The sequence below is a fragment of the Ptychodera flava genome, chromosome 17, assembly GCF_041260155.1.
Source record: "Ptychodera flava strain L36383 chromosome 17, AS_Pfla_20210202, whole genome shotgun sequence".
In the NCBI taxonomy this organism is placed as follows: Eukaryota; Metazoa; Hemichordata; class Enteropneusta; family Ptychoderidae; genus Ptychodera; species Ptychodera flava.
The window spans coordinates 28,280,443-28,308,199 of NC_091944.1; the positions used below are offsets into that span (position 1 = coordinate 28,280,443).

Here is a 27,757-nt window from a genome sequence, read left to right on the forward strand (position 1 = left end):
AATTTTCATAATTAGGGATATTTATCTGAATTGACTTGATTAAAATTGATGAAACTTGCTATGTTCATTAAAGACACTGTAATACAATATTATTGAAAGTCTTTAAGCATTTTCTCTTCAGCCAATTCCTAATTTGCATATTTAATGAACTTTCCTAATTAGAGATATATATCTGAATTGACTTGACCAAAGTTGACATAACTTGCTTCATGTATTGCAGATATCATGATACAACATTACTGACAATCATTAAGCATTTTTACTTAAGCCAATTCCTGATTTACATTTTTAATGAACTTTGCTTATTAGGGATATATACTGGGATTTACTTGATCAAAGTTGGCAAAACATGCTATGTACAATGATGATTATACCAGTTTAAACAATACCGAAAGTCATTTCACATTTTTATGTCAGTTAATTTATAATTTGCATATCTAATGAACTTTCACAGCTCAGCATATATGGCTTGAAGGACTTGGCAAACGGTAATTACACTTGCTATATAAAGTGGTGATACAATGACAGCAGTCAAAGAACTTTAGTATTTTTATTTCAGCTAATTACATATTTGTATACTTCATGACCTTTTAGAATTAATCGGCGGTGATTATTGTTCATCATGTTGATCATAATACTTTCAATGAAGTTGCAAACATGTGGCAAAGGTTCAAATTTACACATAACTGCAATATATAATGAAACACGTGAGCATTTTCAGTTCATATCTGGTACTAATCTGTGACTTAGAGGGATCTATGTATCAGACAATACAGATGACAGGCAATGGTTCCTCAGAGGTGTACGACAGTAGATCAAGACAACACTGAATAATAACTTGTCATTTTACCGCATTATAATGAAATGCAGCTGTGCTATATATCTTGTCCACATATTCAGTATCAAACAAAAAGACAAGATTCAAAGTAGCTAGATATTTTTATAGTTTCCCTGACTTCAGTTGTAAACAAATGAAAAGAATAAAACTTGACTTTTACAATTTTTATCAAGGTGAAGAAAATTCTCTGAGATGACTCAGTTTTGCTGCTCTCATTCTGTACAGTACAGTTCCACATGGTTACTTTGGACAGTCTGACCAGTGTAATTTATTGTAATTCTCACTTACTGCTCACCATCTGCAATTCATTGATACAACACAGACAGATATAGATCATGCGTGTTTGCATCCCTCAGCAGTTTTGATACCTGCTTGCCGCCTAACTAAGGACAATCCAATTATGGCAGAAAGGAAATGACAAAAAATGTTCGTACAGTAAAAAAGGGAATGTTTTCACAAGGCCATAGGTGAAGTACCTGGTCAATCTTCTACAGTGTTGTGTACGTGTACAACAATATACCCTGCAATATTACACTCAATAAAAATTACCAAAAATAAATATCAGAGAACCGCAGATATTAAATTTTCAAAAGACCTCATGCACACTGAGCAAACAATTTGCGCTGGGCAAACAATTTTTCTATTGTCATTACCCAAATTATTTTTATCAGAGATATCACTTTCTATTTTTACAACAAAGGTGGGGCTTAATTATGTCAATTAAAACGAGGGTATCTGATCCCACACACCATGATGATGTGATGAAAATGCTTCCCTACAATACTTACAGAAATTGTAGTCATGGTGATAGTATCTTATCGTAGTTCTAAAAAACCACTGGGGTCAATGACCGTTTATTTATAATCACATTCCTGCAGACAAATATTGTTCACAATTAATCACAATGAAGATCTTTATTCTTGCAAAAGTTTTATTTTCACTGCTATTCCTTTTACAGGATCACATATTAATCATTTTAAGATATATTTATTAATCAAAATAACCACATTATCATAATGCTTTGATTGGAAATTGCCGTATGTACATATCCGCCAAGCTGATTGGGGAAATGGACAAAACGCATTCACTTTGCACTGCATTGTCCGTCAGTGCTGTAGTTCCTGTCCTACAACATGCAACATTCTATTCGTCAAGAAATTCACATGACAAAAACATTGTACTGGGAATGACCAATCAGCATTGATGACACAAAACTAAAGATATTTTTCTCATGTGTTAGTATAGGTGTTCTCACACCTCCCAGAACAGAAGAGAATGATGAATTTTTTTCGTTACGTAATGAAACTCAGACAATACTCTTCATATATGTTTTCAGGTACTAATAAAAGTAGTACAGTAAATTTTCATTTATTATCAGACGATTGGCATGTTTATCATGATATAAGTAACTGTCCTGCTGCAAAGCCACTTGTTTGCATGCAACATTAACTGATAATGAAACAAAATGATGGAAATAGTAGTAAAATGAACACAATAATGTGTGAAGAAGATTTTGTCTCTCATTTTGACATCTCCGTGGTGTTTATTTTCTCTCCCTCCCTCCTTCCAGAACAAGCAACATTCTGACGATGACGGCTCTGCAAGCCCAACGGTCACAGAAGCAGTGCCTGTGGACATCAATGAAACAGAGGAGACGGGAAATGAGACTGACACAGATATTGTACACACAGAAGCCGTGACGGATCAACCGCCACATGTCACTACAAAAGTTGTTACTGAACCAGGTAAGATCTGGAGTCACCCAGACATTCAAATTCTGCATTTCTTAGTGTTGATTTTCACAACAAAAGAATATGCAAATTACACATTGTTATTTAAATTTGCCACCCATCTATTTTTCCAAGCTGTGGGGAACACTCTACAGTATGTGACTATGTTGCATCCATAATACCTACCAGTACCACCAATAAACAATGCGTGTTTGAATGTTTGGCCTTTGTCTATAAAATACCAGCCCATTTCAGAGTCATACAGCCAGAGGGATGTTTGCTTATCATTGAAATAGTCATCAATTCCAAAATTTCTCTTGTCATGCAATATACAGTCGCATGACATCCGGCCAAAAAAAATCTTTTTTTTTCCTCCATACAAAAATGCTGGTTGAGGAAATCACTCACATGAAAAACAGACTTGGCTTGAAGCATATGTTATGATGCAACGTCTATTTCTACAATTAGACAGGCATAAATCATTCAAATATTTTTTGCGAGCAGCTCTCTGGATTTCCATATCTCAGACACGTAACAAGCCATACCTTGTAGGTTTATTACCACAACAACTTTTACCTACCCAGTACCACACACGATCTACCTTGTAGCTGTATTTGAAGACAAAGTCCATACTGCCACCTTATCAACTTCCATGTAAAAAAGCTACTCTTCTTTCTCTGTCTTTCTTTGATTGAAAAAAAAAGCAAAATAAATTTCAAAAGATGATAAGTATGTTGTGCACACGTGCATCAGACGGTGAAGATAGCATGCATGCATGCAAGCACAGTGTACCAGCCAGCGTCACAAGTTTAATCTATTTCTAGTCAGTGAAAAGATTTTATTTATAGACTTGTGTTGTCAGAGTGGGTTTGTGTTTGGTTTGAACGACAAAAGCTGTACACGTTTTCCCAGCTTCACAGAGAGGCCCAGTGGCAGGACCTAGTGTTCAACATCATGAATATTCCATAATAACATGTTCTATTTACATCTATTGGCTTTTATTCAACTTTTGTCTCGCTTTGCTTATGGCTGTTCTGCCATATTTCAACCTTTTCATGATATCCCATAATATTTGCAGCACACATATGTTTGTATCATCGTTCATACAAAGCTTTCTCCATTACATGTGTAAAGTTCTGTTATTGTTAATGCGTGCGGATGATATTGCAGTATTTTCTTGAAATAAATTTTTCCAGTCAGACAATAATTGACATGCATTTCAGATATAGACTAGAGCTTTGTTAAGTACACTTGCATTTGCAAAACAGTGTCCATCTTGGAGTAATGTAACCTTACTTGGATCAGAAAAACAAGCAACATACAAGAGGCTGAAAAAAATTTGCAGACTCTGTTCTTATTGAAAAATTTATTCACAGTGTAAATTTTACATGGAAATATTACAATATCACCATAAAGTTCAGAAAATTTATTTTTTACAAGGAGTTCTAGCTTGTCAGTCAGGTTCTCCTAAATTATAGATTCCAAAAATATGCATTGCATTATCTTATGATCAACATGCAAATGGAGAAGATTTTTCTCATGACATTGACGCAGAAAAAACCTGCAGAATGTTGTTCTGCAAAGCTAAGCTACAAACTGTCTCTATCAGTTCAGATTCAGGACTTGAAACAACTGTTTTGGAATGAAAATCCAGCCGTGAGTGGCCAAAAAATTCCATGTTACAGTGTATATCTGAGTGTTCAAGAGTGAGCCGTAACACTGTGTTATCTTCTGTTTCATCTTGCAGTGGTGGTGTTGTCAGTGTCTGCAGGAGATGACAAAGTCCTACACCTTCCAGATGAAGACAGCGTCAGCCTCTTTGTCTACGTGGTACCGGAACCTCCAGAAAACACCAAGTACCAGTATGAGTGGACCCTTGTAGCTGCTCCAGAGGGCAGTACAGCAGGTGTCATGGAAGGCAAACACCAAAAGAGATGTAATTTATCAAAGGTACAATTCATCTAGATTTTGTTTCAAAGATTGTTTAGCAAGACAGAGCAGGGCTAAGTACAATTTAACTACCAAAATGGCACCATTTTACCACTGGTATAGCAAACTGATGACGTCAGATGGCCGTACACAAAACACAGATGCCTTGTAATTATGACACTGTGTGTTGTGTACGGCGATTTGACATCATCAGTTTGTGGCTATACCACCTGTAAAATGGTGCCTTACCAAGTAACATAGTTCAGTGGAATACCAGTATGTTGCAATGTATTTACTATGAAATTTAAACTATCGTTATGTTTCAACCTTATCTAAAAGACATCTTTTAATTTAGCTACTGTTATTAGCATCCAGTTTCACAATTCAACATTATTCAAAACACACTGTTTACATTTCTTTACTATGAAAAGTACCCTTACACAAGGTGATCGCTGCAAGGAGTGTTGAGCCAACCAATTGTTCATGTTTTGATGTCAGGGTATTTCTTAAAAGTGATAATATACCTAAACTTCTTTCACCCCCAATTCCCAGTGAGCAGGTTGACAATCTCCATTGATAACAACGGGATTTGGGCCAAACCATGGTTGTGAAAGGATTGAGCTACGTGCATCTCCTTACATTCAAATTTTACCACAAGCCTATTATTTTCAGTGGTAAAGCAAGACTTATTGCAGAAAAGTGGATAACAGGATTTCATTTGAAGAGTGTGTTTTATTGTTTGTTTTCTTGTTTCTCAAAAGATAGTTGTTGATGACTGCTCTTATGCTGACTGTACGGTATCTTTGTAAATTTTTCTCCAGGTGCACTCAGCAACCCAAAGCCAAGAGTACCCAGGCTACTCTATTTTGTCAGATAAACGATCCAATGCTTTGTGCAACAGCTTGAAAATGATTGACTAATCCTGTTACCAGACAATAGGCTTTTCATTATAGAGTTGATGTGTGTCACAATTTGATCAATTGCTGTCACAAATATCACCTGTTGCATTAGACAAATTATGTGTGCAGATGTTGGCAAAAATGACTCTTGTTCATTTCCATCGATTATTTTTATCTATACATGAATAGCAAGATGGACAGCGTGACCTGCAGTCGTCCAGCCGGAAACAAAAACAACCTAAATATACGTTTTTGAAATATTAGTATGTAACATTCTATTTAAATCAAATTTGACATCTATTGATTATTTCTGTCAATGTTTGTGTGACTGTTTTTTGTTGTTCAGTTGACGGCCGGTCAGTACATGTTCAAAGTGACAGTGACTGGCGACCATGCATACGGTGAAGACAATGTCAATGTCACCGTGCTTCCCAAACCCAGGGTCAATGAACCTCCAGTGGCAGTCATCTCACCTAAGAAACAGGAAGTCACCTTGCCAAACAGTGAAACAGTCCTGGATGGCTCTCGTAAGTAAATAAAAATCAAAGTGGTCCAAGTAATAAGAGTTTTCTTTCAATGAACATGAACTGTATCACATTCTGTTCAATGTGAAGCTTGAAAACAGCTTCATTTATTAGACTGTGAGTTTTATTGACTGTTATACAAGAGAGATTTTGAAGAAAGTCTGCTGTAGCAGAATATAATTATTCAAAACTCTAAAAAAAAAATTCATCAATAACTTTTTTGACAAAGATGATACTATCTGCAAATACACTGATTACAATATTATGCTTTGTACTCAAGCTGTTAGGGTGTCCCTGAACCAGATGTTTTCTCAAAGCTCAATTTCAATACCATATTCACATTTCTCGTAGTCACATGTGCAATTGATTTTCCCAACCAGCAACAAGAGCAGTCTGAAAATAGTTGTATACCATTTGCCTAAAGTAGATAGTTGTAAAGCTTTGTTGTGTATACCTAATGGCCTCTGTGTTCAATAGAAGTTTGACAGAATATGCATCAAATGGTCATTTTAACGTCAAAGAGTGAAATTTCCTACTCATGGTTTATGTTGGAATCCAGAAATAGCATACCAAGACAAAGGCTGTACTATATTTTTGTCTATTGTTCTATGAGTAACATCTTCCTCTGATAGCGGCATTTACTCGATGGGACTTCACAGTTCAACAGAGTCATCTTTAAATAAACCGTTCAAAGAAAAGGTGGTAGTATTTCTAAAGCTTGGCTGTCATCCATTCATAGCAGTTGTATGTTGATGGTTTTATCTGTACATGTGTGTACATGATTGTGTCCAGGGTTTGGTCAAATGTGTGGAAGGGACTGAACATTCATCGATGCCACGCTTACTTGAATTTGCTGGTGTTGCCAAATTTTGGGAAAACATGGACATCCAACAACCATTGAAAGGTAATGGCGTCAGGTTGTCTTGTTACTAGATTACAATTTCAATGGAAAACAAAAGGCTATGACACCTTCATAATCCTCTAACAGACTAGAACACACTCAATCCCTGGGATCAATTTCCCTGCCTTAAAGCTTGGAGACTCAATGACAATAGCCTTGTTCACGGTTACAGGTTTGTTACTAAATATAGCTGTACGCGCGCGACATCGGACACGCAGCTTGAAATGCGGACAAATTTTATCAATGTTGCATGCGTGGCTGTTTTTGTAGCTTGTACTCTGAGTCGTGAATATGTTTTTTAGTATTCACTGTTACACTAGCAGTCGCCCACTGAGATGTATTTCGTCGTTCTTGCATGCGTAATTTTCAAAAGCGTAATCTAAAAATGCGGACAAATATTTATTTTTGCATATTAATGAGAGAACAGTGACGTAAACTGTGAACAACCCCACTGGAAAGCAAGAATGAAAATCGGGGTAACCATGCAAGATTTTGTGCAGGAGAAACAAATAATTTGATATTTACTGATGCTTGAAATTCAAAATGGTTGCTTTCCCAGTGTTTACTCGGTGCAGTAAAGACAAAAATTTTCAATTTGTAAGAAACTAAGGCAAGGAACCCCACAAGTGGTAGAGTATAAAAGTATTTTTTGCATTGTAAATGTTGCGCATATAATGCTTAGAACATTGTTACATGTGTGAGTGATTGTCTGTTTGAAAAGAATTGATATAAATAGTAGATTTAAGTATGTCAATACATGTGGCAATAAGTTTTTTCTCTGAACTCTATTAAAAGCAAACGAACCCCATCTATATTTGATTACCGAAAAACTACAGTCCAGTCAGCAAATTTTTTGCCAAGTTTAGGCTGACAAATTGTACCTCAAATTTTGTTACACCTCTGTCTTCTGTGATTCCAACTTAGAGAAACAAAACTACCAACAATCTTAGATTATGCTTTTTGTAAACACATGGAAGTTTAATTTCATTATCCTGCGTTTGCAATCATTGCTACTGAATAATGAGCAAAGCTGAAGATTACTGGGTTCAACCGAACCATATTACAATTCAGCATTATCATAGGGGTATGTTCTGTCTGCTTTGATGAATGACTACCTAGGACAGGCATATTTATCACCACAAAGGAGATCAGGACCAGTTTTTTCAGATGTGCCAGTTAATCAAATTATCTTTTCTCCGGAAATTATTTGTCAATTCATGTGTAGGACAGTTTTCATGACAAGAAAGATATGTTCAAATTTTCTTCCAACTCTTTGCTGTTGTTTTGTATCTTCAGAGAGCACGGACGATGACGAGATAGTGAGCTATCACTGGGAAGAAATCAAAGGACCGTTGAGAGAACAAAAGACAATTGGTGATGAAGCGCTCTTGACAATGACAGATTTGGTGGCAGGCATCTACATAATTCAGTGAGTGGGATATAAATAGCAAGTTAAGCGTTTTTGAAACACCACAATTCTGTGTCAAGTAGAGAACTTGTAAACCCTTCATTTTGTAAAATTCATTCTGTGATATTGTACGGTCCTTGATGTCTAATGATGAACCTCTTCACACATCACTTGCTTCTAGATAATCATTGAAAAAATCTCCTTTGGAAATGTTGGCAGAGATGCTTTTCAGTGTATGTTGCAAACAGTGGATCACGCAGAAAGTATCCCTCAATTTGAACATTTTTTAACCCAGGGTGTCAACTTGATGATTCACATTACAGCCCTAACCTTTAACCTCAACCTGTCCCCAACCTACACTGCATCCTGAAAGTAACACTGATGACATCACCAGTAACCAGTTCTTCCCAATTGGTCCCCTGAAGATTTTATTGACATATTCAGTGTGTACTCATCACTGGAAAGTCTACAGGACGTTTTCATAGAAGTTACATGGGGTATCTTTGTTTCTGTCCTGTAGGTTGACAGTGACAGATTCTGACGGTGTGACAAGCTCAGCAACTGCTAATGTCACAGTACATGAAGGTTAGTCTGTCTACCCAACCTCACAGCTCTTTATGCTGGTCAGTAGTTCATGTACTCAACATTCAGGTAGATTTGTTGGCAATCTGCAAATCTTGCAATGAAGAATTCACCATAGTGTGTTAGGCCAATGCCATTTTCAGTTCTGTACCAAGTAAACTGCACAATGCCCACTCAAATGCTGGACTATAAGCTACCAAATGTAACCTGACTAATATACAGCTGTTATCTTTATGTGCCCCAAAAGTGAAAGACTTTAGCTTTCGCTCAAACTTTCCCTAACAATTATTTCAACCATTCTCTTTAAAAATCAAGAACAAAAATCGAGGCTCATCCTGCAAATTCTGGTACTACTGGACCAGGTGGAGAAACAAATTGCTCAAGATTTACTGATATTTGAAATTCAAAATCGCCGCCATCCCTGTGTTAACTCCATAGGGAAAAATAACATTTTCAATTTTCGAAAAACTTAGAAGGTGAAAATATTTCTTACACCAAGAGCTTTAAAATGAGGCCCCACAAGTGGTGGATCAGAAAAGAATTGTAAAAAATTGAGAGTCCAAATATCTTTCCCTGAGGCGCATTCTATCTTAAACATCACGATAAAATTAGGACTCGAGGTAAATTTCTATATGTAAAAGCTATACCTGCTGGTACATATTATATTGATTGATTATCTCTCTATCATATTACCTCCCACACAATACATGTCTACTTTGGTATAGAATAAGATTATCAATCATATTTCTATCACATGAAGTACACAGCAACACCCTTGACAACTGTATGCATCTGAATGTAACTGCATCATGTCAATCATAAAGTAGTCTTTGGTTGGTGTGTGGTTGCTAGGTGACCGTAACTCATGACAACACACGGTAGAGGACTGAATCTGACCATTAATTTTAATATTGCATATTTTTAGCTACTATAGACTATAGTCTATAGAAGCTATTGGGATGGGTATCCGTCCGGCGTCCGGCGTCAGTCTGTATGTATGTATGTATGTATGTATGTCCGTTTGTGAGGCGTCCGTCCACTCAAATATCTTGAGAACCGCAGTACTTACTGATTTGATATTTGTTGTGTAGATGAAAAATATGATTTTGAGAAACTATTTTTTTTTAATTTTTTGATAATGTTGAAAATAGGCAAATTAATGCCAAAAAAGGCGTTTTTGGTAAAAATCTTCTTCTTCATAACCGCTGGTCAGACAGCTTTGTTATTTGGTATACAGGTCCCTAGGACAACCCAAGTTAGATTTGTTCAAATTGTGATGAAATATGCAAATGTGTATTTTTAAGGAATTTTTTTGTCATTTTTGGTCAAAATTTGACTTACATTGTATGTAATTCTTGTACTGTATAAATCCTATCAATTCACCCAGAAAAAATAATTAATATGATTTTAAATAATTGAATAATCATCAAAGCCAAAATAATTTTAGTGTAGAATTATCAGAAAGTTCAACTTTTTTGACAGTACATAGTGAAATGCTTACCATCTTAGAGGATTAAAACATGTAAAGGTAACTTTCCTGAATCCCAACTTTGACATATCTGAACCGTCATTTATTGTGCCCTGTATGTTATCTCAAAGAAATTGCTCGCAATAGTTTGTCATGATAGGGTGGTCAAATAAATAGAGATAGAGAAAGTTCTAATTTTCATGTATGGTTGACTTGCTGAGGATAAAATAAAATTACTTTTTGAGGAAAAAAATAGAGTGGTCAAAGTGATACGGTATTTATGGTAAAGCTGGGCTGTAAGATTCCTCATGTGCTATTTATAGCAATTATGCAATCTGTGTAAACAGTGCAATGAAAGTGTTACATGACTCCATACAATGATGACCTTGAACTTCTTAAGTTTCAAACATTTGTCTCTTCAGTGTGCTTTCTCTGAGTAGGTACAGTCTCAACTTATTCAACAGAACTTACTTACAATGTTAATTTGAAAGTTAAAATGTGGTTGGTTAGGATGAAAATAACCAGCTTAAGATTATTTATAACCTGACAGATATGCTGTATTTTTATGACGTAAAGCTTGACCTTAGTGAGATAATTTCATACAGTTAGGGAATACTTAATTTTGTATCCATGTCTATAGTAGCTTCAGGGACTTTGGCCCTATGTTTTTATTTTACAGAGGTTGACTATCCACCTGTGGCCAATGCAGGGACGAATCGTGTGGTCAAACTCCCCAAGAACTCGGTCGTCTTGAACGGTTCATTGAGCAGCGATGATAAAGGCATTGCTCAATATGAATGGTCAAAGGACAGCGGTGGTGTGGCTGATATGCAGGTGAGAATGTCTGGTAACATGTGGCAGCAGATCAAATGAAATGGATAAGCAGTGACATCATGAGTGTGTGTGGTATTTGTGTTAATTTTCATCATATTAAGGGTTCATCTACAAAAATTTCATTAGTACCAGGGAGTCAAACTCAAAATATTGCACAACACAAATCTTGCTGTGTATCGTTCCAGCATATTAGAGAGTTGTAATAAATAAATATTATCCAAACCATACCTATTGCATTTTTAAATGCTGTAATTTTTAAAGTTTAGTCGAATCACATGTATAAAATGCAAATTAAAGATTGAGTAAGTTGAAAAGCATACATGTATGTGGTTGTTGTTGCATTAGAGGACAATATTTCATTCATTTACAGCAATAACTGCACCATAAGTTGTAATGGATTTCACACATTAATACTCAAATTATGACTGCAGACCGTGCAGATAAATACTGCAATGATGTCAGATAGAAAAGGTTTTAGGCTTATAAAATAATGGATCACAAATTTAAATGTGAGAGAGTTGGATCATTTAAATTTAGCATGGAATTATAACATGTTATGGTGGACATACAGACAAAACAGCAATAGTTATGTTCTCCTCATGTATCATGTATCATGTATCATGATTAACCCTTTGAGTGCCAAAGTCAATTTTTGTCGCTTTTATAGAATATACTTCAGTCAAATTTTTTCAAGATTTTTGCCAAAATTTTGATTCAGAACTGTAGCCAAGGAAATGTGATTTCCATTTGGTCAAAAAGTATCAAAATAATTACAGAAAAATTTGGAAAATTTGGTAAAATGTTGCACTCAAATTTTGGTGGAAAAAATTACAGCACTCAAAGGGTTAAAGGAAGAATAAGTCCTTGATTTATGTTTAGGCACCAGTACCTCCTGTCATACAATTTGACTGCCAGAATTAGGATAACTTCAGTTGTTTTTATATTCCTTTGCAATGACCAGACCTGAATTTGGTGAAAGAGTTTGCTAAATTGATTTTCTGTATGGCTCACAGCATTCTTCCCAAGGATTTTACAACTGCAACTTGTATCACATAATACTTTGCATGTAATGGCTGGTTACTTTGTAAACTTGAAGTGGGTTAAAACGTCTATATCTGAAATGAATCCCAATAATTTTCTCCCTCTAAAGGGTACTTCATCCAAGATTCTTCACCTGTCCAATCTTGAAGAAGGAGTCTATGTTTTCACATTGAAAGTGACAGACACAGCAGGGCATGACAACTCCGCCAGTGTCACTGTCATCGTGCAACCAGGTTTGTATATTATCATGAGTTAAACAAAATTTTCCAAAATTTATGTTGAAAAGATAGGTTTTGTCACTTATCATCCTCCCTTACAGAGGTTCTTGACTCGGAGAAATTCCTCCACATGAAAAATGTGTGTAACATTTGCAAATTTAAGAAAACACTGTTGCAATTTATGTGCCAGTAATGGTTGAGAAAAACCGCACCTGTCCACAAATGTTTCAAAGTCAGTCTTTTGTTCTTTATCCTTTTTCTACCAAGTTGAATTATGTGGAGAGTCAAGTTCATGAGCTCATGACAGTTCCAAAATACATGTATAAGAAATTCAAGTTCAGAACCACTACCAATGGCCGACGTTATATGATATTCAGAAACAGACCTTCACGTTCAGACTTTTGAAGTTGAAGTGCATGGAATATATATGAGATATCGAATCAAATGAAACTTGTAGAAGATAGTTTGGTCTGCAGGTTTGTGGAAAAATGGCCATAGTTTGCAATCTGGCAGACATAAACTGTAAGTCCCCCAGAGAAAAAAGGTTAATATTTTCACATTTTCCTTGTGGTCAATGGTTTCACTTGATCTGTGTTTGTGGAATTTCAAGTAACAGATCATCCTCTCCTTTCAGAGAATAACTCGCCACCAGTAGCCGATGCAGGGCCAGATAAAGAGATCAGTCTGCCCAATGATGAGACAGAGTTGGACGGCAGTCAAAGCAGTGATGACCAGGGAATTACATCCTACAGTTGGACAAAACAAAGGTACAGATCCATCCTTAATCCATGATAATCAAGTTATGATTGCCCTCATGACATTAATTTTCAGAAACTTCAAGCCCTTACAACATGCCACATGTCAACATGCATACAGATATATGTATTGTCTGTCAAATAATTGTCCAGGAAATTGTCCCAATCACCCATCTCAGACTATGGACTGCTGACCTCCACTTGTGACAACTCCCATCTCATCGATTTGAAGGCTGCTATTAAACGTGTAGATATCTTCATGATTTGTGATCCTGACCTGATCTTTCAAAGCACAACAGTGGGGTCTTCAGCAGCATCAAGGACTGTGACTTCACAAAGCATTTCGACCATGTTGATTACATTAGTATTATCAAAAATGGAACAGGTTTAACCCTTTTGCCATTATGGTTTGGTCCAAACACATTGTTATCAATGGTAATTGTGAACTTGATTTCTGGAGAGATCTGATTAATGATGTAATAGTACATTATTAAATTATGACTCAACCACATATTGGAAGGGCTAAGTTGCATATTTGAACTTACCCAAGTGAGAAAATGAACTTACCCAAGTGAGAAAAAAATCATGAATCAGAGTTAGGCCAAAGTAATTAAATTCTTTGTTTTGTGTCCCCACCCACTTAGGTCTTTAAGATTTTCATGAAAAACACACACAGTGTGTTTGAAAAGGAAATTTTAGGACATGACCGCTTAGCTTTTCTGAGCTTAGCTTTTCTGAACTAAAATTTTGTTACAATTTTTTATTTGCTGCAATCAAATTACATTGTGTTAATGTTGTGTTAATTGTTTCTTGTGTGTGTTTTCCAGCCGCTTAGACGCGTACCTTTTCCCATTTAGAGTGGACGCAAAACAAAGAATTTAATTACTTTTGCCTTATGTCTCTGTTGACTTTTCATGAGTCTGTATCTACATCTAGGTACTCTACAGCTGCCTTCAGAACACCAAAACTAGATTTTTTTCTCTGATTTGCAGTGGTCCAAGTGATGTTGATATAAAAAATGATGACAAAGCCAAGGCCACCATATCAGATCTTCGACCAGGCACCTATGTGTTCTCACTGACAGTGACCGATGCCAAGGGAACAAGTGACACCGATACAGTGTCAGTGGTTGTCAAACAAGGTCAGTTTTCATATCATCTTTTTTATAGCTGTCTTTCCCCAAAGTGTCACATCCTCTCTTTGACGTCCATCAAGCTATCCTGAATATGTTGAAGTTATCTCAATTATTTTGTATTGTTTTGTTTATCAAAACTGGCCATCTTGTCTATACCAAATACAAATATCTTGTCATATGGCAATAGGCGACAGTTTGGCAGTTTGGCAATATGGACTTTGCAAAAGCATTTTAGATTTGTTTGTTTTTTCAGAGTTCAGCTACCACTTTCCCTCATCTAAATTAGACTGCTTATCTAAAATGATCTCATGTTTTAAATGTCCATGTGTAATTGTTTATTTCCAATATCCCTTCATGTGTCATGTTGCAACAAAGTATTTCAACATATTTTATTGGTCACTTTTAGCTGATTTTGCTGTTTATGCCAGTTTGCCGTTTATCTCATACTGATCATGACCTTTCTTACTGGCCTCAAATTCAGTGAAAACCATATTCTAAATATAAATTTTCAAAATGTATCATTTGATCAATGATCAACATTGCCTATAAAAACAGTAAGGTTTGTTCCAGAAGTTGAAAAGGCATCAAGATAAAGTTTGGGAACATCACAACAATCTTTTTCTGTCTTTCTGTTTTCTGTGTAGAAGTCAATGAGCCACCAGTGGCCAATGCAGGAGAGGACTTCACTGTCTTGCTGCCCAGGAAATACGTGGAGGTTGACGGCAGGAAGTCTCATGATGATATGGCTATTGTATCCTATGAATGGACCAGAAATAGCAAAAGTCCTGCTGCTGGGGTAAGTATAATGCATCTGTATTTTGCTGTCACATTTCTGTGTATTGCCTCTCTGTCTTCCCGTCTGTATGTGGGTGTGTATTTGTCAGTGTGTCCGTTATGGTGAATATTGTCCTCATTGCTATCAGCATCTATATAGAGACAGATGTATGCTTTCATAATCTATCTCCCTTTATGTACACCATCATGATGACACCAGAGCACAGTAATTAACAACAGTAATGCCATAAGGACATAGTGTGCTAAATGTCATAATAGAAAGTATCCATTTCAACATTGTTAGCAGCATAATACGTAGCGTACACTTAATTCAAGTCAGCTGCATCCTTTACAGGTATTGACCAATAAGTTCAACTACACTATTGTCAACAAAGATTTTCTGGTTTAAAAATCATCATTATTACTTTCACCTGTGTATTTTCATGTCCCAATGTTTTCTACCCAAGTGCTGTCCTGAACAAAATAGCAAACGTTTCCATCTCTTTCTGTCTCTGTAGGAAATACTGAGTGGGTCTGACCGTGAAGCCATCTTGAAGCTGACCAACCTTGTCGTTGGCAGGTACACTTTTACTCTGAAAGTCACCGACGCTAAAAATCTCCATGACTCAGATAGTGTCAGCCTGGAAGTACAAGAAGGTATGTTTATAATCAAAATAACATGATGGAATTGTCTTTAGCATATTTCTATTTCTATTTAAATTTCAGTCAGGTTAAATCAGAGTAGGCCTATCTGCATTTGCAAGCACAAAGTGGTTACAATGATACTGGTTGTTACCATGGTAACAGAGGGGTTTAATTGATTGCATTTCATGTTTCATAGTTATAAAACAGAAACCATGTTTTATCCATAAATATATTAAACATGGCTGATCATCTGATAAAGTAATATCAGAGTGGCATTTCACAAAAAAAGTGGGAAAACTCAAAATCCTTTTGAGTAGATTGTGTGGTTTCAATTCTGGCTATCACAGTTTTTATGGAAAACATCCACTCAAGTTTTATTACACTGGAATATTTTTCTGCTGGTTTCTGCAATTCAAATGGATGAATTGATTTCACATGTCAATCGTTATTCTCCCCGTCTGATGTTCAATATTTTTCTTTTTCAGATCCCAACAAGGTGAATCTTGTTGAGATCCACATAATTGCTGATATCAGGACCTTCACACAGGGTAATAAGGTATGTAATGATAATTACAAAAGCTCCGTAAGTCGTGACTTTGATGCTGGTTCCTGTATTTTTTGTTCTGATAATTGTAGATCAATGTTTGGTTAGAAGTAATTGGAAATTGTGAACAATGCATAAATGGCTGAAAGTGAACGATAATAACCTGTGTATGTATCGGCTTACTATGTTGTTTGTTTTCCGTCGTGATAAAGACAACGTCACTTTAGCCATTGGCAACATCTCTGTGTATCATTTGATAAATTAATACTTATTTAACATTGACAAAGGTAAAGCATAGTTCAATTTGTTCAAAAGTAAGAAGAAAATTAACTCACAAACTTTAATTAAAATGACAATATTTTCATAATTTTTGTTTGAGGAAATAAGTATTAAAGATTGACAAAGATAAAGCATAGTTCAATTTATTCAAAAGTAAAAAGAAAATTAACTCTCAAAGTTTAATTAAAAGGAGAATATTCTCATAATTTTTTTGGAGGAAATAAGTATTAAAGATTGACAAAGATAAAGCATAGTTCAATTTATTCAAAAGTAAAAAGAAAATTAACTCTCAAAGTTTAATTAAAAGGAGAATATTCTCATAATTTTTGTTGGAGGAAATAAGTATTGAACATTGACAAAGATAAAGCATAGTTCAATTTGTTCAAAAGTAAGAAGAAAATTAACTCACAAAATTTAATTAAAAGGACAATATTTTCATAATTTTTGTTTGAGGAAATAAGTAGTTTCTTATTCACCTGCCTTCCATATATTGAAATATGAAGTATTACCCCTCACTAACACAATAAGAAAATTGGTTCAGTTTGTACCATTCTTTCATGGTTACGCACTGAACCAAACTCGTAGATAAATATATACATGTATGTGAATGAATAGCTTCTGTAACATAGTGGACGATACCTACTAGTAAAGTATGCTCACCATGCATTCATAATCTCACAGATATTATGAAAAGAAACTTGCATCAAATCATTGGTTTGCCTTGTGAAAGCAAGTCTCAGTTTTGTACAAAGGAATAGAAATGAGAGCTTTGTTCACTTTCCCACATTTACTCCCAGGATGCATTGGTGCGGCAGTTGTCTGTGTTGATCGGAGTCATGGATGCCGACATCAAAGTGCAGTCTGTCAGGGAATCACCACTTGGAGGGTAAGTAGTCACATGATGGTCACGTGACTGTCATGTGATCATATTTCCCCCTAATTGCCGCATTATGTTGTTATATACAACTTGGATGTTGTTCTTGTTAGTTGAGGGAATGTTTTCATAATCATTATGGATAGACACACTGCATGGTCCATCATTTTGGTTGTTTGATCTTCCTGTAACCTTGAAGACTTTGAACTTGCCCATGACTTTCAAAGCCTGTGGAATTCATTTCCAAAGGTTGAAGAGTGCCACCAGGTTGTTTACAGTGCAAACACATGTGAATTTGTGCAACCAAGCTGAAGATTTTAATTTGAAATACTGAAAAAAAATGTATTCCATAAAATACAAGTCTATGGAAATTTCAGCTTTATCATTTGGCTGGAAAGTTCCACGTTTAGTTTTGAGTCAGACAAATTTAAAAATAGAAGTTTATTACTGACATGTGCAGAGTAGAATCTGTTTGAGTTCCGTTATGATTGATGTTTTTATACTCTCTATGAATGGACAGCAGTCAGCACTGTACTGTACACAATAGGCCATGCATTTCCTGCAATGATACTTCCTGGATTGTTTATTGCTTCCCTGGAATAACCATCAGCCGGTACCGGATGCTAAATATGGTCAGCAATACAAACTGGGAAATTTACAACAGAATATCAAAGAGAATTGATTCACGTTTAGCCATGCTGTTATATATCATTCAGAATATGCTGATGAAACACTCTGATATCTGATAGCTACTTGAACCATATGCTTTAAAGTGATATTTTCTGTGCATAGTATTCAGATATGTTGTGCGTAGCAACATACCATTTGTGTGGGTCTCATAAACGCAGCCACAGATGGGATGAACCCCCTCCCTTTAACTCTTTGGCCCCTTGTAGATTATGCTAACTCTTGAATTAAATGGATCAGAGCAAAGAAAAAAACAGACAAATAAACCAAGCAAGGAGATGTATGTGCAAACAAGTTATGCTCAATAAAATTGTAAATGTTAACGTTTTGTTTGAAGTCATCCAGCGACACATGTAGGTCTAGTAAATTAAGATGCATAGAATGTGATTCACATTATATTCTATTACAGTGCACCAGTATATGCAAATATGTTTGGTGTGAAAGTGGCATATTTTAACTTAGTTGAATAGGGAAGTTATTCTGATAAAATATGTAAAGTCTGCTGGATTGAATTTCAACATAACCTAGTCTGATATTCATGTTTATATAAAATGTATGGTTTCACCCTTTGAGCGCCAAAGTCTATTTTGTCCCCTTTATAAAATAAATTCCAGCCAAATTTTTCCAAGATTTTTGCCAAAATGTTCAGAAAAACTGTAGCAAATCAAATAAAATGTCCATTTAGTCCAAAATTATCAAAAAAAATTACAGAAAAATTCATAAAAATTGGTAAAATCTTGCACTAAAATTTTGGCGGGAAAAAAGTACAGCGCTCAAAGGGTTTTTTAAACACACAGATTATTTCAATGGGTACAAAATGCATGAAAAATAATCATTTACACTTAAAACAAACAATCTAGTTTATAGAAATACATATGCATTTGTAGTGTTTTGGCAATGTCTGTCTTCTTTTGTGGAAAGTCTGCAATATTGGTCTATAGAGGGCGCCATTGACAGGCCCCCACAACCTTTCCCTCCACACAAAGAAGTGATTATGGAGTCCAGTTTCTTGCAAATCAGATGATATTTTGAAGATTCTGTCTGTAATATTTCCTGTTTGAAAATTTTACTTCCATGCAAGGATTACTGTACAGGAACTCGGTGTCTTTTTCACATTATCTCTGTAACATGCCTCGTGTTTATAGTTTCATATCATCCACAGACTTTTATCAAGTCAATCACCAAACTAACCCTTCTCTTCCCTTTTTTCCAATCACAGGGTAGTGCTGGAATTTTATGTGTTGAGTGCAGATGGTACAAAGGTTTTAAAAGGAATCAGTATTGTAAATAAACTCAGACAAAAGCTACACAAGGAGTCCCAGGTGCTTGATTTCCATGTTGTCAGAGTCGACACTGTGGGTAAGTTATGCAATATTTTTGTTCGACAGAACTATAAATAAACCTCAAGGGCCTGAAGCATTGTGAAAAATTTATAGACTATGAGTATTTGTTATGCAGCCAAGAAAATACAGTTGCCGTGTGAGAATAATTGGTCGTGTATGCCATGTTAAAATGGTCACAGAACAGAGCTATGCATTTATTAGGCAGCAGCTCTAGTATGCTGAGCACAGTTCTATGTGTGTGTGCAGTCTTACTTTTTCTCCCCATAAAAAGTCTGATTCATATCTGGTATTCTTATGGACAGCTATCAAGGTAAATCCAATTATCCTGCTTACTAGTATGAAGTCAGGCTTTCGTCTCGTATAATGTACAACTGCATTGCTACTTACTGGTAGATAAAACATGTAAGGTCTATGACCTGTGACCTTTGCTGTGGTTGTCCCTGATCATCACTTCTTCCCTGCATTATCCCATTGCATAGACAGTGTCATAAAATCCTGACCTTCTCGTTGTCTTTTTTCTTTCAGTCTGTCAGAATGACTGTTCAGGGCACGGTTCCTGTAATGTTGAGACAAAGGAGTGCGTCTGTGAAAGTTTCTGGATGGAGAACTTTTTCCGTATCTATCTTGGTGATGGCGAGTCAAACTGTGGTAAGTGTAGAAGAATATGTTTATCTGTTGTTTTCATAAGTGCCTGTGAAGATCGTCTACTTTAAAAAAAAAAGAATCTTGTCGACATTACAACATGAATAAGTAAAATGTCATGGTCAAGAAGAAAGTGATATACAGTTCATCAAAGATGGACTCTGAAAAGTGACTCAAGGATTGCAATCTTTGAACTGAAAATCAATGTGTTCAAGCAATACCTGCTGAAGCACCGTTTTATCCGTCACTTTGTCCAGTTATTTACCATGTACTGAAATTGTAATTTGGCTAAATGTTGGAATTCAATTCTGTGTTATCAGCATAGCCACAGATTATTCTGACAAAAGTTTGCAGGAATTTAGAATGAAAAACTGTCAGTGAACGTCATGACAGATGGGGTATCTCCTTTACAGTGTCTTTGTTGTACAATAAGTATCAATAAAGCTACTCCTGTGTGCCATTCTCCAAGGAGATTCACACATCTTGTCCATACGATCTGTTTAACTTAGCACATTAACATTCTATAGGGAGCATTGTGTAAAGTTGAATAATCATCAGTCAAATGGCAGCACAGCTCTCTGCCTTGACTACTAAGCGATCATTCTGTGACAAAAATATCAATATGAATTCTTGCCTTTCTTCACGTTTTGCAGAATGGAGTATTCTATACGTAGTTATCATTATTTCACTGATAGTGGTAACATTGGGAGTACTGATATGGGCCGTCGTATGCTGTATAAAAAGGTATGTCCCCTCTTTGATTTCCCATTTTGCAAATACCTTCTTCCACATTCAACTTGCAGATTTGTTTGACTAAGTCCACTTGACGTGCAGAGTGTATTATTTCTTGGTAAGACGAGTGTTTATCATGAGTAATATTGAATACAGACTAACACAGCATTTTAAGAAGAACGTAGAGATAGTTTACATACAGTGTATGTCACAAAGGTTTAGTTTTGTAAGAAAATCAGAATAGCTGGAAGTTTCATTTTGTCTTCTTGTTCACTCTCTTTTTAATGTATTTCCCAAAATAGAGAGATCTTCTGCAAAATTGCTGGACTTCATTCAATATTCTTCTTTTCTCATCGTTTTTCCCTCTGAACTGTTTTAGGAGAAGGGTAAAAATCCGTAAACGACACCGGTACTCAATCCTAGATGATTTTGATGAGGGTGAATCACTGGAAATGTTACCAAAATCAAAAAATGGTAAGTTTCATATTTCTTATGTTTTGCCACTTTCTTTTGTGCACCATGGTCTAGTTCTTGATAATCAAGGTAATAAAATGTTGTATTTCAAGAACCAGCTCAAACAAAAAAAATTAGAAAAGGACAAGGCAACTCATACAGGAGCAAAAACACCATGAAACAGATAAAAGATAGATAACAAACATTCTGAAAACAATGTTGTCCAGACAATTCTTTAAAATTACTCATAGACGAGATGCGGCGACAATTAGTGAATTTTCACTGTTCCTCAACCTCAAAATATAATTTCAAGCATAAAATGCATCGTTTGCGTTCAAATGTCGTAATGTTATTCTTAATAAAAGTAGGAATGCTGAATCAACATATTCTGTAGGCATGAGCAACACAAGCATTATTAACAGACTTTTTGTAAGCTTGAAGTAAAGTAGTTTTACTGAATACAATCAGTTCAAAATAATTGGTAATCAACATATTATCCCTCGCTTAAAATGACTTTATTCAATACTAAATATTATTGGTACCACTGCCCATTGTATTTAAAAATAATCCAAAGGGAGGAACATTTCCTGACAGAAAGGATAAAACTGGTGCCGTTTTGGCAAACATGGAATCTTAGAAATATTAAGCAGACTTTAAGCAGTGACAAGACATAATTAGCACAACAAGAACAAATCGTCAGATGGCTATTGTCCATACCCCTTGTCTTACACCAGAATGAATTTCAAACTGATCAGATAAACTCATCCCAGCCTGGTGTGAAATTTTTGTCAGCTGTATACCAATAATCTAGCAGTGGTAATGTGAATAGGGCGACACCTCTATCAGTTAGCTAACAAAATAATGTCCAGTGAGAGTCGCCCTGTCAAATGCTCTTGTTGCATCTACAAAAACAAGGGTGTACAGCAGTGTGATGCAGTTTATAAAAGTCAATTCTTTCTTTCAGTTCGAAGACAGACATATCAGTAGAATGACTTTCCATACAAAACCAAATGGATAATAAATGGTATGAAATAGAATGTCACATTTGCTGAGAATAAGCATCTCATGCCGTTTAGAAATGGCAGTAGTAATAGCAATGGGGCAATAATTCCCAGAGTCTGTTACAGCACCATGTTTGTTCTTGAGTAGAGGAGCTATCATGGGATATCATCATCTATGGTGGCAAATAGCCATGCACATGGGCAGCAGTAGTCATATTGGATTTTAATATACATGACAGATTGTGCACAAACTTCAGATGCTCAGCTGTTAAGCCGTCTGACCCAACTGCTTTGCCATTGGCTAGTTTGACGATGTAATTGTGGTTGGCAACAGGAGAGAGAATCATTCCTTTATCAAAAGAAAGCATAGAAATGCTATCTTGTGTATAATATCCATTGTTGTTGTTGTTGTTATTGTTGGTAACTAGGGGGAAAGTACATGTAGTCCTGCAAAATGATCACATCACGTGGTTGCAATGCTGTGGTGACCATTAAAGCCATCAAGAGAAGTAACAGTCTATAGATTAATGTATATGTACATTCAGTGATGGCTTGTAAATTCTATAGTATCATACACAATAATTAACCCCTTCACTGCCATGGTTTGGCCCAAACCCATTTGTTATCAATGGCGATGATGGAGCTGTTTACAGGTATTAGGGGTGAGCAGGTTATAGTTTTCACACTGTTACATGTTGAGACTATGCTGTCAATGTGAATCAAATGATTGTCTTGTATCTTCTATCATTTCTTTAATATGGCATTTCAACGTTCACAAGTATCATACTTGTATGGGTTATATAAGTCTTAAACAAGTTCTTCTTCAGCCTTTGGTCAGTTTATTTAAACTTCCTGAGAGGTGATTCAGCATCAGACTAAATAACCATGTGGAATGACAAAAGAGTAAATGAGAATTCTCACATGTAGTTTTACTATCCTAACTTGTCCACCCCAATTTCCCTGTAAACAGGTCTGCAATTACAATTTATAACAATGAGTTTGGGCCAAACCATGGTGGTGAAAGGATTAAAGCTCCATTGGCTATCACATTTGATGTATATGCAAAGTTTAATTTTTGTTTGTCAAATACAGTTTCTTGATCTACCCAAGGGTCACGTCAAAATGCCTGAGTGCATCTTGTCAACATAGCCTGTGAATGTTTGGAGTCAAATATAAATTGTTGACAACTCAATTATAGTCAGGACTACGATTCATTTGTCAACAATACCATTGCTTATTGTACAAGATGCACGGTGTTGGTAAGGATAATATATGTACGTTACTTCATATTTCAACATCCTTCAGGGAAAAGAAAAAGAATTGTCAATAATTTGAAAGTTCTCCAGTTTCTCTGAGGCCCTTCATGAATTCAAAATTATTTAATTTTGACTCGCTAAGTTCACATACATTAACTTAAATATAATTAATAGCCACATTTCTGCACACACAACAGTTCTGTATCTTCAATCTTTGTAATGTACCATACCACCCCCTCCCATTTCCTGGTATATTAGTCCAACCACACTATACCAGACAGTAGACTAAGACTATACCATTCTTTCTCACAGGTAAACACAACAGCAGTATTATGATATCAGAATCAGACACTGATGAAGACACACTCTATGAAACAAAGAAAAGCAATGGATACAAGCCAAACAGACCCAGGCCGTTAAATGGACTCATAGCAGCCAGAAAAAATAACAAACGCAAAGACTCCAGATCGTTGAAGCCTCTTCTCCAGCAACAGAGTATTAATCAAAGTGAATCTCTATAACAGTAATAAATTATTTAAAGCAAAGTGCAAACTGAACAATGAATTCATTTGTAAATAGAATGTCACAGTGACCTACTTTTTAAGGGTCGACAATTTGAAAATTTTTGAACGTGAGGTGACTTGACAAGATGATGTGGAAAGATTTCCTTATGACAGAGTATTGGAATAATGATGGCAGCGGCGAGAATTTTGTTGTCCACAGTGTGATTATGGACTCCAGACTCCAGTATTATGGAGATTCTTACTGGTGATTGGCTCTTAAACAGGTGTTGACTCTTGCCAAACAGCTTTAGAGACTTCTGAAATGTCAGGATCCAATTGGAGATGCTTGTGCAGAGAAATGCTCTATACAATTGTGATTTGTCCATGGTGCAGACCGATTGACTCACCATGGTAAACTGAACTGTCCTATCACAGCTCTGGATCATTTCAGGGAGCCAACACCACCACTGTACAACAACTGGACCCCCTGAGCTGAAATATCTAGCAACTGCCAATAGGATACTCTGTACTATGCAATACCCTGGAGACTTTGCACCAATCAAGATCCTGGAGACAAAATGACCATACACAAGCAATCCTGGCAGAGGGGAAAATGTTGAACCTTCGCCACTTATGTTGAGCTTTGTTGAACAAGTCTGTGGCACACTTCTAAAAGCACGCTTGATATCAGTGTCAGACAAGATCTGCCAGACAAAAAGACTCTTTCCCTCAGAGCTGACTTACTTCACAAGGAATATACAACAAGTACACTTCAGTGAAGGCTTTGAGACGAGACTATATAATGACAATAATGTACAGCCAATAAATAATCATCAATTTTTACATAGGAAAAAAATAGAGCTGAAAAAAGAATATTTTTAAGTTTTTGAAATCTCTAAGCATAGACCATGGAGTTGTTCCACAGTCTATGGTATAAGTAAAAGATATAGAGCGCTAGATATATTATTATACCCACCATGCAACAAATGCTAGATGAGTCCTGCTCTGTTTCCTATTGGACATTACAGTGAGCTCACCTGGCTATCAACCAATCATGAAAGAGTATTTTATTTAGCAGACTTAATAAAATATCTGATCAGTATATAATAACAAAATTTTGTTTTCTCATGACACGATAAACTTTGATGGTCTGAGACAAGTACTGTTGATGTCTTTATAATTGGCAAGCTGTCTGGTGTATTACGACAGTTGCACGAGAAACTCTGGGTATTAAACCCACATCCAAAATTTAGTTTCTGAGTCTCAGTGATATAAAGATGGCTGATGAAATGACTTAAAATTTCTATATTTTGTAGCAGAAGTTAGTTGAAAATGGAACAAAAAAATCAAGTATTTTTTTTTCTGAAAGATATGATTTTCAGTAACAGAGTCGTTACATAAGTATATCATTATTTTGAACCAATTCTACTGCAACTTGATTAAAGGGTCGTTGCGAAGTGGAATTTGAAAAATGAAGAATCAATGGTGACCATATCAGACCAGGATCTTGCCAGGGTAGTTTTCTCTAGGTAAGGCCATTTAAAGAAAATTCTTTGTTTGCCGTCCATGGATTTTTGAAAAACTTACCAGCAAGCCGGGGAAAAAAACAAACACAGACAAAGAACGCAAGTGTATTAACATAAGCTCAATTTTTATTTGGTTTCCTTTGGAAAATAATATTTTTATTTGTAATAGTGTTACTATAACATTGTGTTTGTTTTCTTCCTTTTCTCTGAAAACCTACCAGCACACGGACGGCAAACAAAGAATTTTATTTAAAGTGCCTAAAGGTGAATATTGATACAACACAACTGAAGACTGGTGTAGCATTCAAACCTGTCTTCTTTCAATAATTTTAGGTTTCAGTTACTATGATTTAACTTTTTGTCAGTCAGAATTGATCAAGATTTTATTTCTGTAAATTGTGATGCAGTCAATGAATTCACTGCTTTTGGTTGATCTGATGAGTCACATGGTTCACTTCAGAAAGAAATTTTAGTTCATTATGTATGTTGAGACATAGGGTCTATGGTTGAGACAACTCAGAGTTGAAGTACTTCCACAGGCACATATCATGAGAGCCTAGAGGTCATAAGTTCAAATATAGCCAATCATAAAAGAATAATATTTTGCTTTAGCCAATCACTTCTTTTGGTACGTTTAGCAGAATTTTTGAGCAATTTAAATTTACACATGTGAAAGAGCAAAAAATTGGCTCTCTGGCATTTACTTTTTGTTCCCCAGAAGTGTTATCCATTAGCCTGATTTCCACAGACTCAGTAATTTTGTAGAGTTTCATGTTTGATAAACAGAACATGTACTTGTTTCCCAGTAACATCCTGTACACACAATGTGACAGAGCACATATGTACAGTGCAGCAAAATTTTCAAGCCCTCTGTAGTTGAATGTAGGGACAGAAAAGCACTTCACACAGTGTCCAGATGTAAAGGAATGATGAATTATTGGTTTTGCTTTTTTTGTTTGCCTTCCTTGGTTTATTTTATTTGTTTGTTTGTTTTGTTTTGTTTTTGCTTCTGGTAGCACAGATGAATCAATAAGGTCTCTTCTTTTATGGTTGCATTTCACGGTTTTAATTCAGTTTGACAGATTCAAACAAATTCATTGCTTTATGTTGAGAGGCTCACCTATTTATGTACTGACTTATAAATTCCATTTCCAAATGAATTTCTGAGCATTCTCACCGGTGTGTTTGCCAATACTAGAACAGAAATTGCTCTGTACGGCTACCAGTAACTACATAATGTACATTTACAATATCACCTTGAAGTTTGGTGAAAATCTGATCTTCACTATAAAAATCAAAAAATATCTTTTTTTTTTATCATTCCAAAGAAGTACACTTTCTTGTATTTGTTTTTCGGAATGTCAGTTTTTTCCCCTCAAGTTTATAAATGACAAGTAGTACCAATTCCTTGTGTTGTAGTTTTTCTTGTGTATATTTTTCATGTCCAATACCCCTGCATTTTGAAAGAAAAATAAGCACATTTAGTGTAAGAACTTCAAAAAGCAGAGGATTGTGTTCACTCTGAGTGCAAACTTTTTTCATAACAAAACCTGTATGGCAAGTAATCAGCAACAAAGTTGTTTTCTGATTCAGATTTTAACAACATACCAGTACATCTACAATGCTTCCCTCCATCCCCACCACCAAAATGCAAACTTAAACATGATACATGAAAATAAGAGCAAAATCAAAACTACAAACTTCACAGAATTAATGTTGATACTTTATTCCATAACCCCCTGGGGCAGAAAAAAAAGAACCCGGGGCCCTATCCTGTTTAATAACTGTAAAGTTGATATATTAGGACTTCCTGGTTTTTTCCATGCTTTTATATTTTTCCAGGTTTAGTTTACCGGTACTTCCTATGGATTCACGGAAAATTCTGTGAAAGTCAGTATCTGCTTATTCCATGTTGAATTCTATAATAAAAACCCAACAAAATGTTTTTTCACCCTATTAGCAACAGAGCAATGCAACAGTGGTTTTGCATCTTGTAATCATCTCAACGAGCTGTAATATTCTTTCTTGACAGACCTGAGGACTTTGTGACCAAGCCGCACACTATCAAAATGTATCAAAACACATCCCTGTCCTGTCACTAACTTGTCAGCCTTGTCACTCTTGTATTAAAAAATATCACATACCTACCTGTCTGGTAACTTTCAAAGTTCAAACTTCGTCCGTTATCATGTAGGGGTCATCACCCTTTCATTTGACCACAGTAGAAGATGGAGCA

General features: G+C 35.8%; 1 protein-coding gene across 2 annotated transcripts in view; it reads left to right on the forward strand.

Annotated features, from left to right (window-relative positions):
• Nucleotides 1–26,925, forward strand: part of LOC139115973 (dyslexia-associated protein KIAA0319-like) — a 75,332-nt gene extending 48,407 nt beyond the window's left edge. For both annotated transcript variants that reach the window (XM_070678453.1, XM_070678452.1), the window contains 18 exons: nucleotides 2,409–2,583; nucleotides 4,316–4,518; nucleotides 5,743–5,923; nucleotides 8,118–8,250; nucleotides 8,750–8,814; nucleotides 10,959–11,113; nucleotides 12,264–12,387; nucleotides 13,007–13,139; nucleotides 14,120–14,268; nucleotides 14,907–15,058; nucleotides 15,555–15,693; nucleotides 16,167–16,237; nucleotides 17,302–17,390; nucleotides 19,285–19,424; nucleotides 19,934–20,056; nucleotides 20,704–20,794; nucleotides 21,162–21,256; nucleotides 23,805–26,925. In XM_070678453.1, coding sequence (XP_070534554.1) covers nucleotides 2,409–2,583; nucleotides 4,316–4,518; nucleotides 5,743–5,923; nucleotides 8,118–8,250; nucleotides 8,750–8,814; nucleotides 10,959–11,113; nucleotides 12,264–12,387; nucleotides 13,007–13,139; nucleotides 14,120–14,268; nucleotides 14,907–15,058; nucleotides 15,555–15,693; nucleotides 16,167–16,237; nucleotides 17,302–17,390; nucleotides 19,285–19,424; nucleotides 19,934–20,056; nucleotides 20,704–20,794; nucleotides 21,162–21,256; nucleotides 23,805–24,013 — 2,427 coding nt within the window. In that variant the 3' untranslated portion in view covers nucleotides 24,014–26,925. The remainder of the gene's footprint in view (nucleotides 1–2,408; nucleotides 2,584–4,315; nucleotides 4,519–5,742; nucleotides 5,924–8,117; nucleotides 8,251–8,749; nucleotides 8,815–10,958; nucleotides 11,114–12,263; nucleotides 12,388–13,006; nucleotides 13,140–14,119; nucleotides 14,269–14,906; nucleotides 15,059–15,554; nucleotides 15,694–16,166; nucleotides 16,238–17,301; nucleotides 17,391–19,284; nucleotides 19,425–19,933; nucleotides 20,057–20,703; nucleotides 20,795–21,161; nucleotides 21,257–23,804) is intronic.
• Nucleotides 26,926–27,757: the final 832 nt, after the last annotated feature.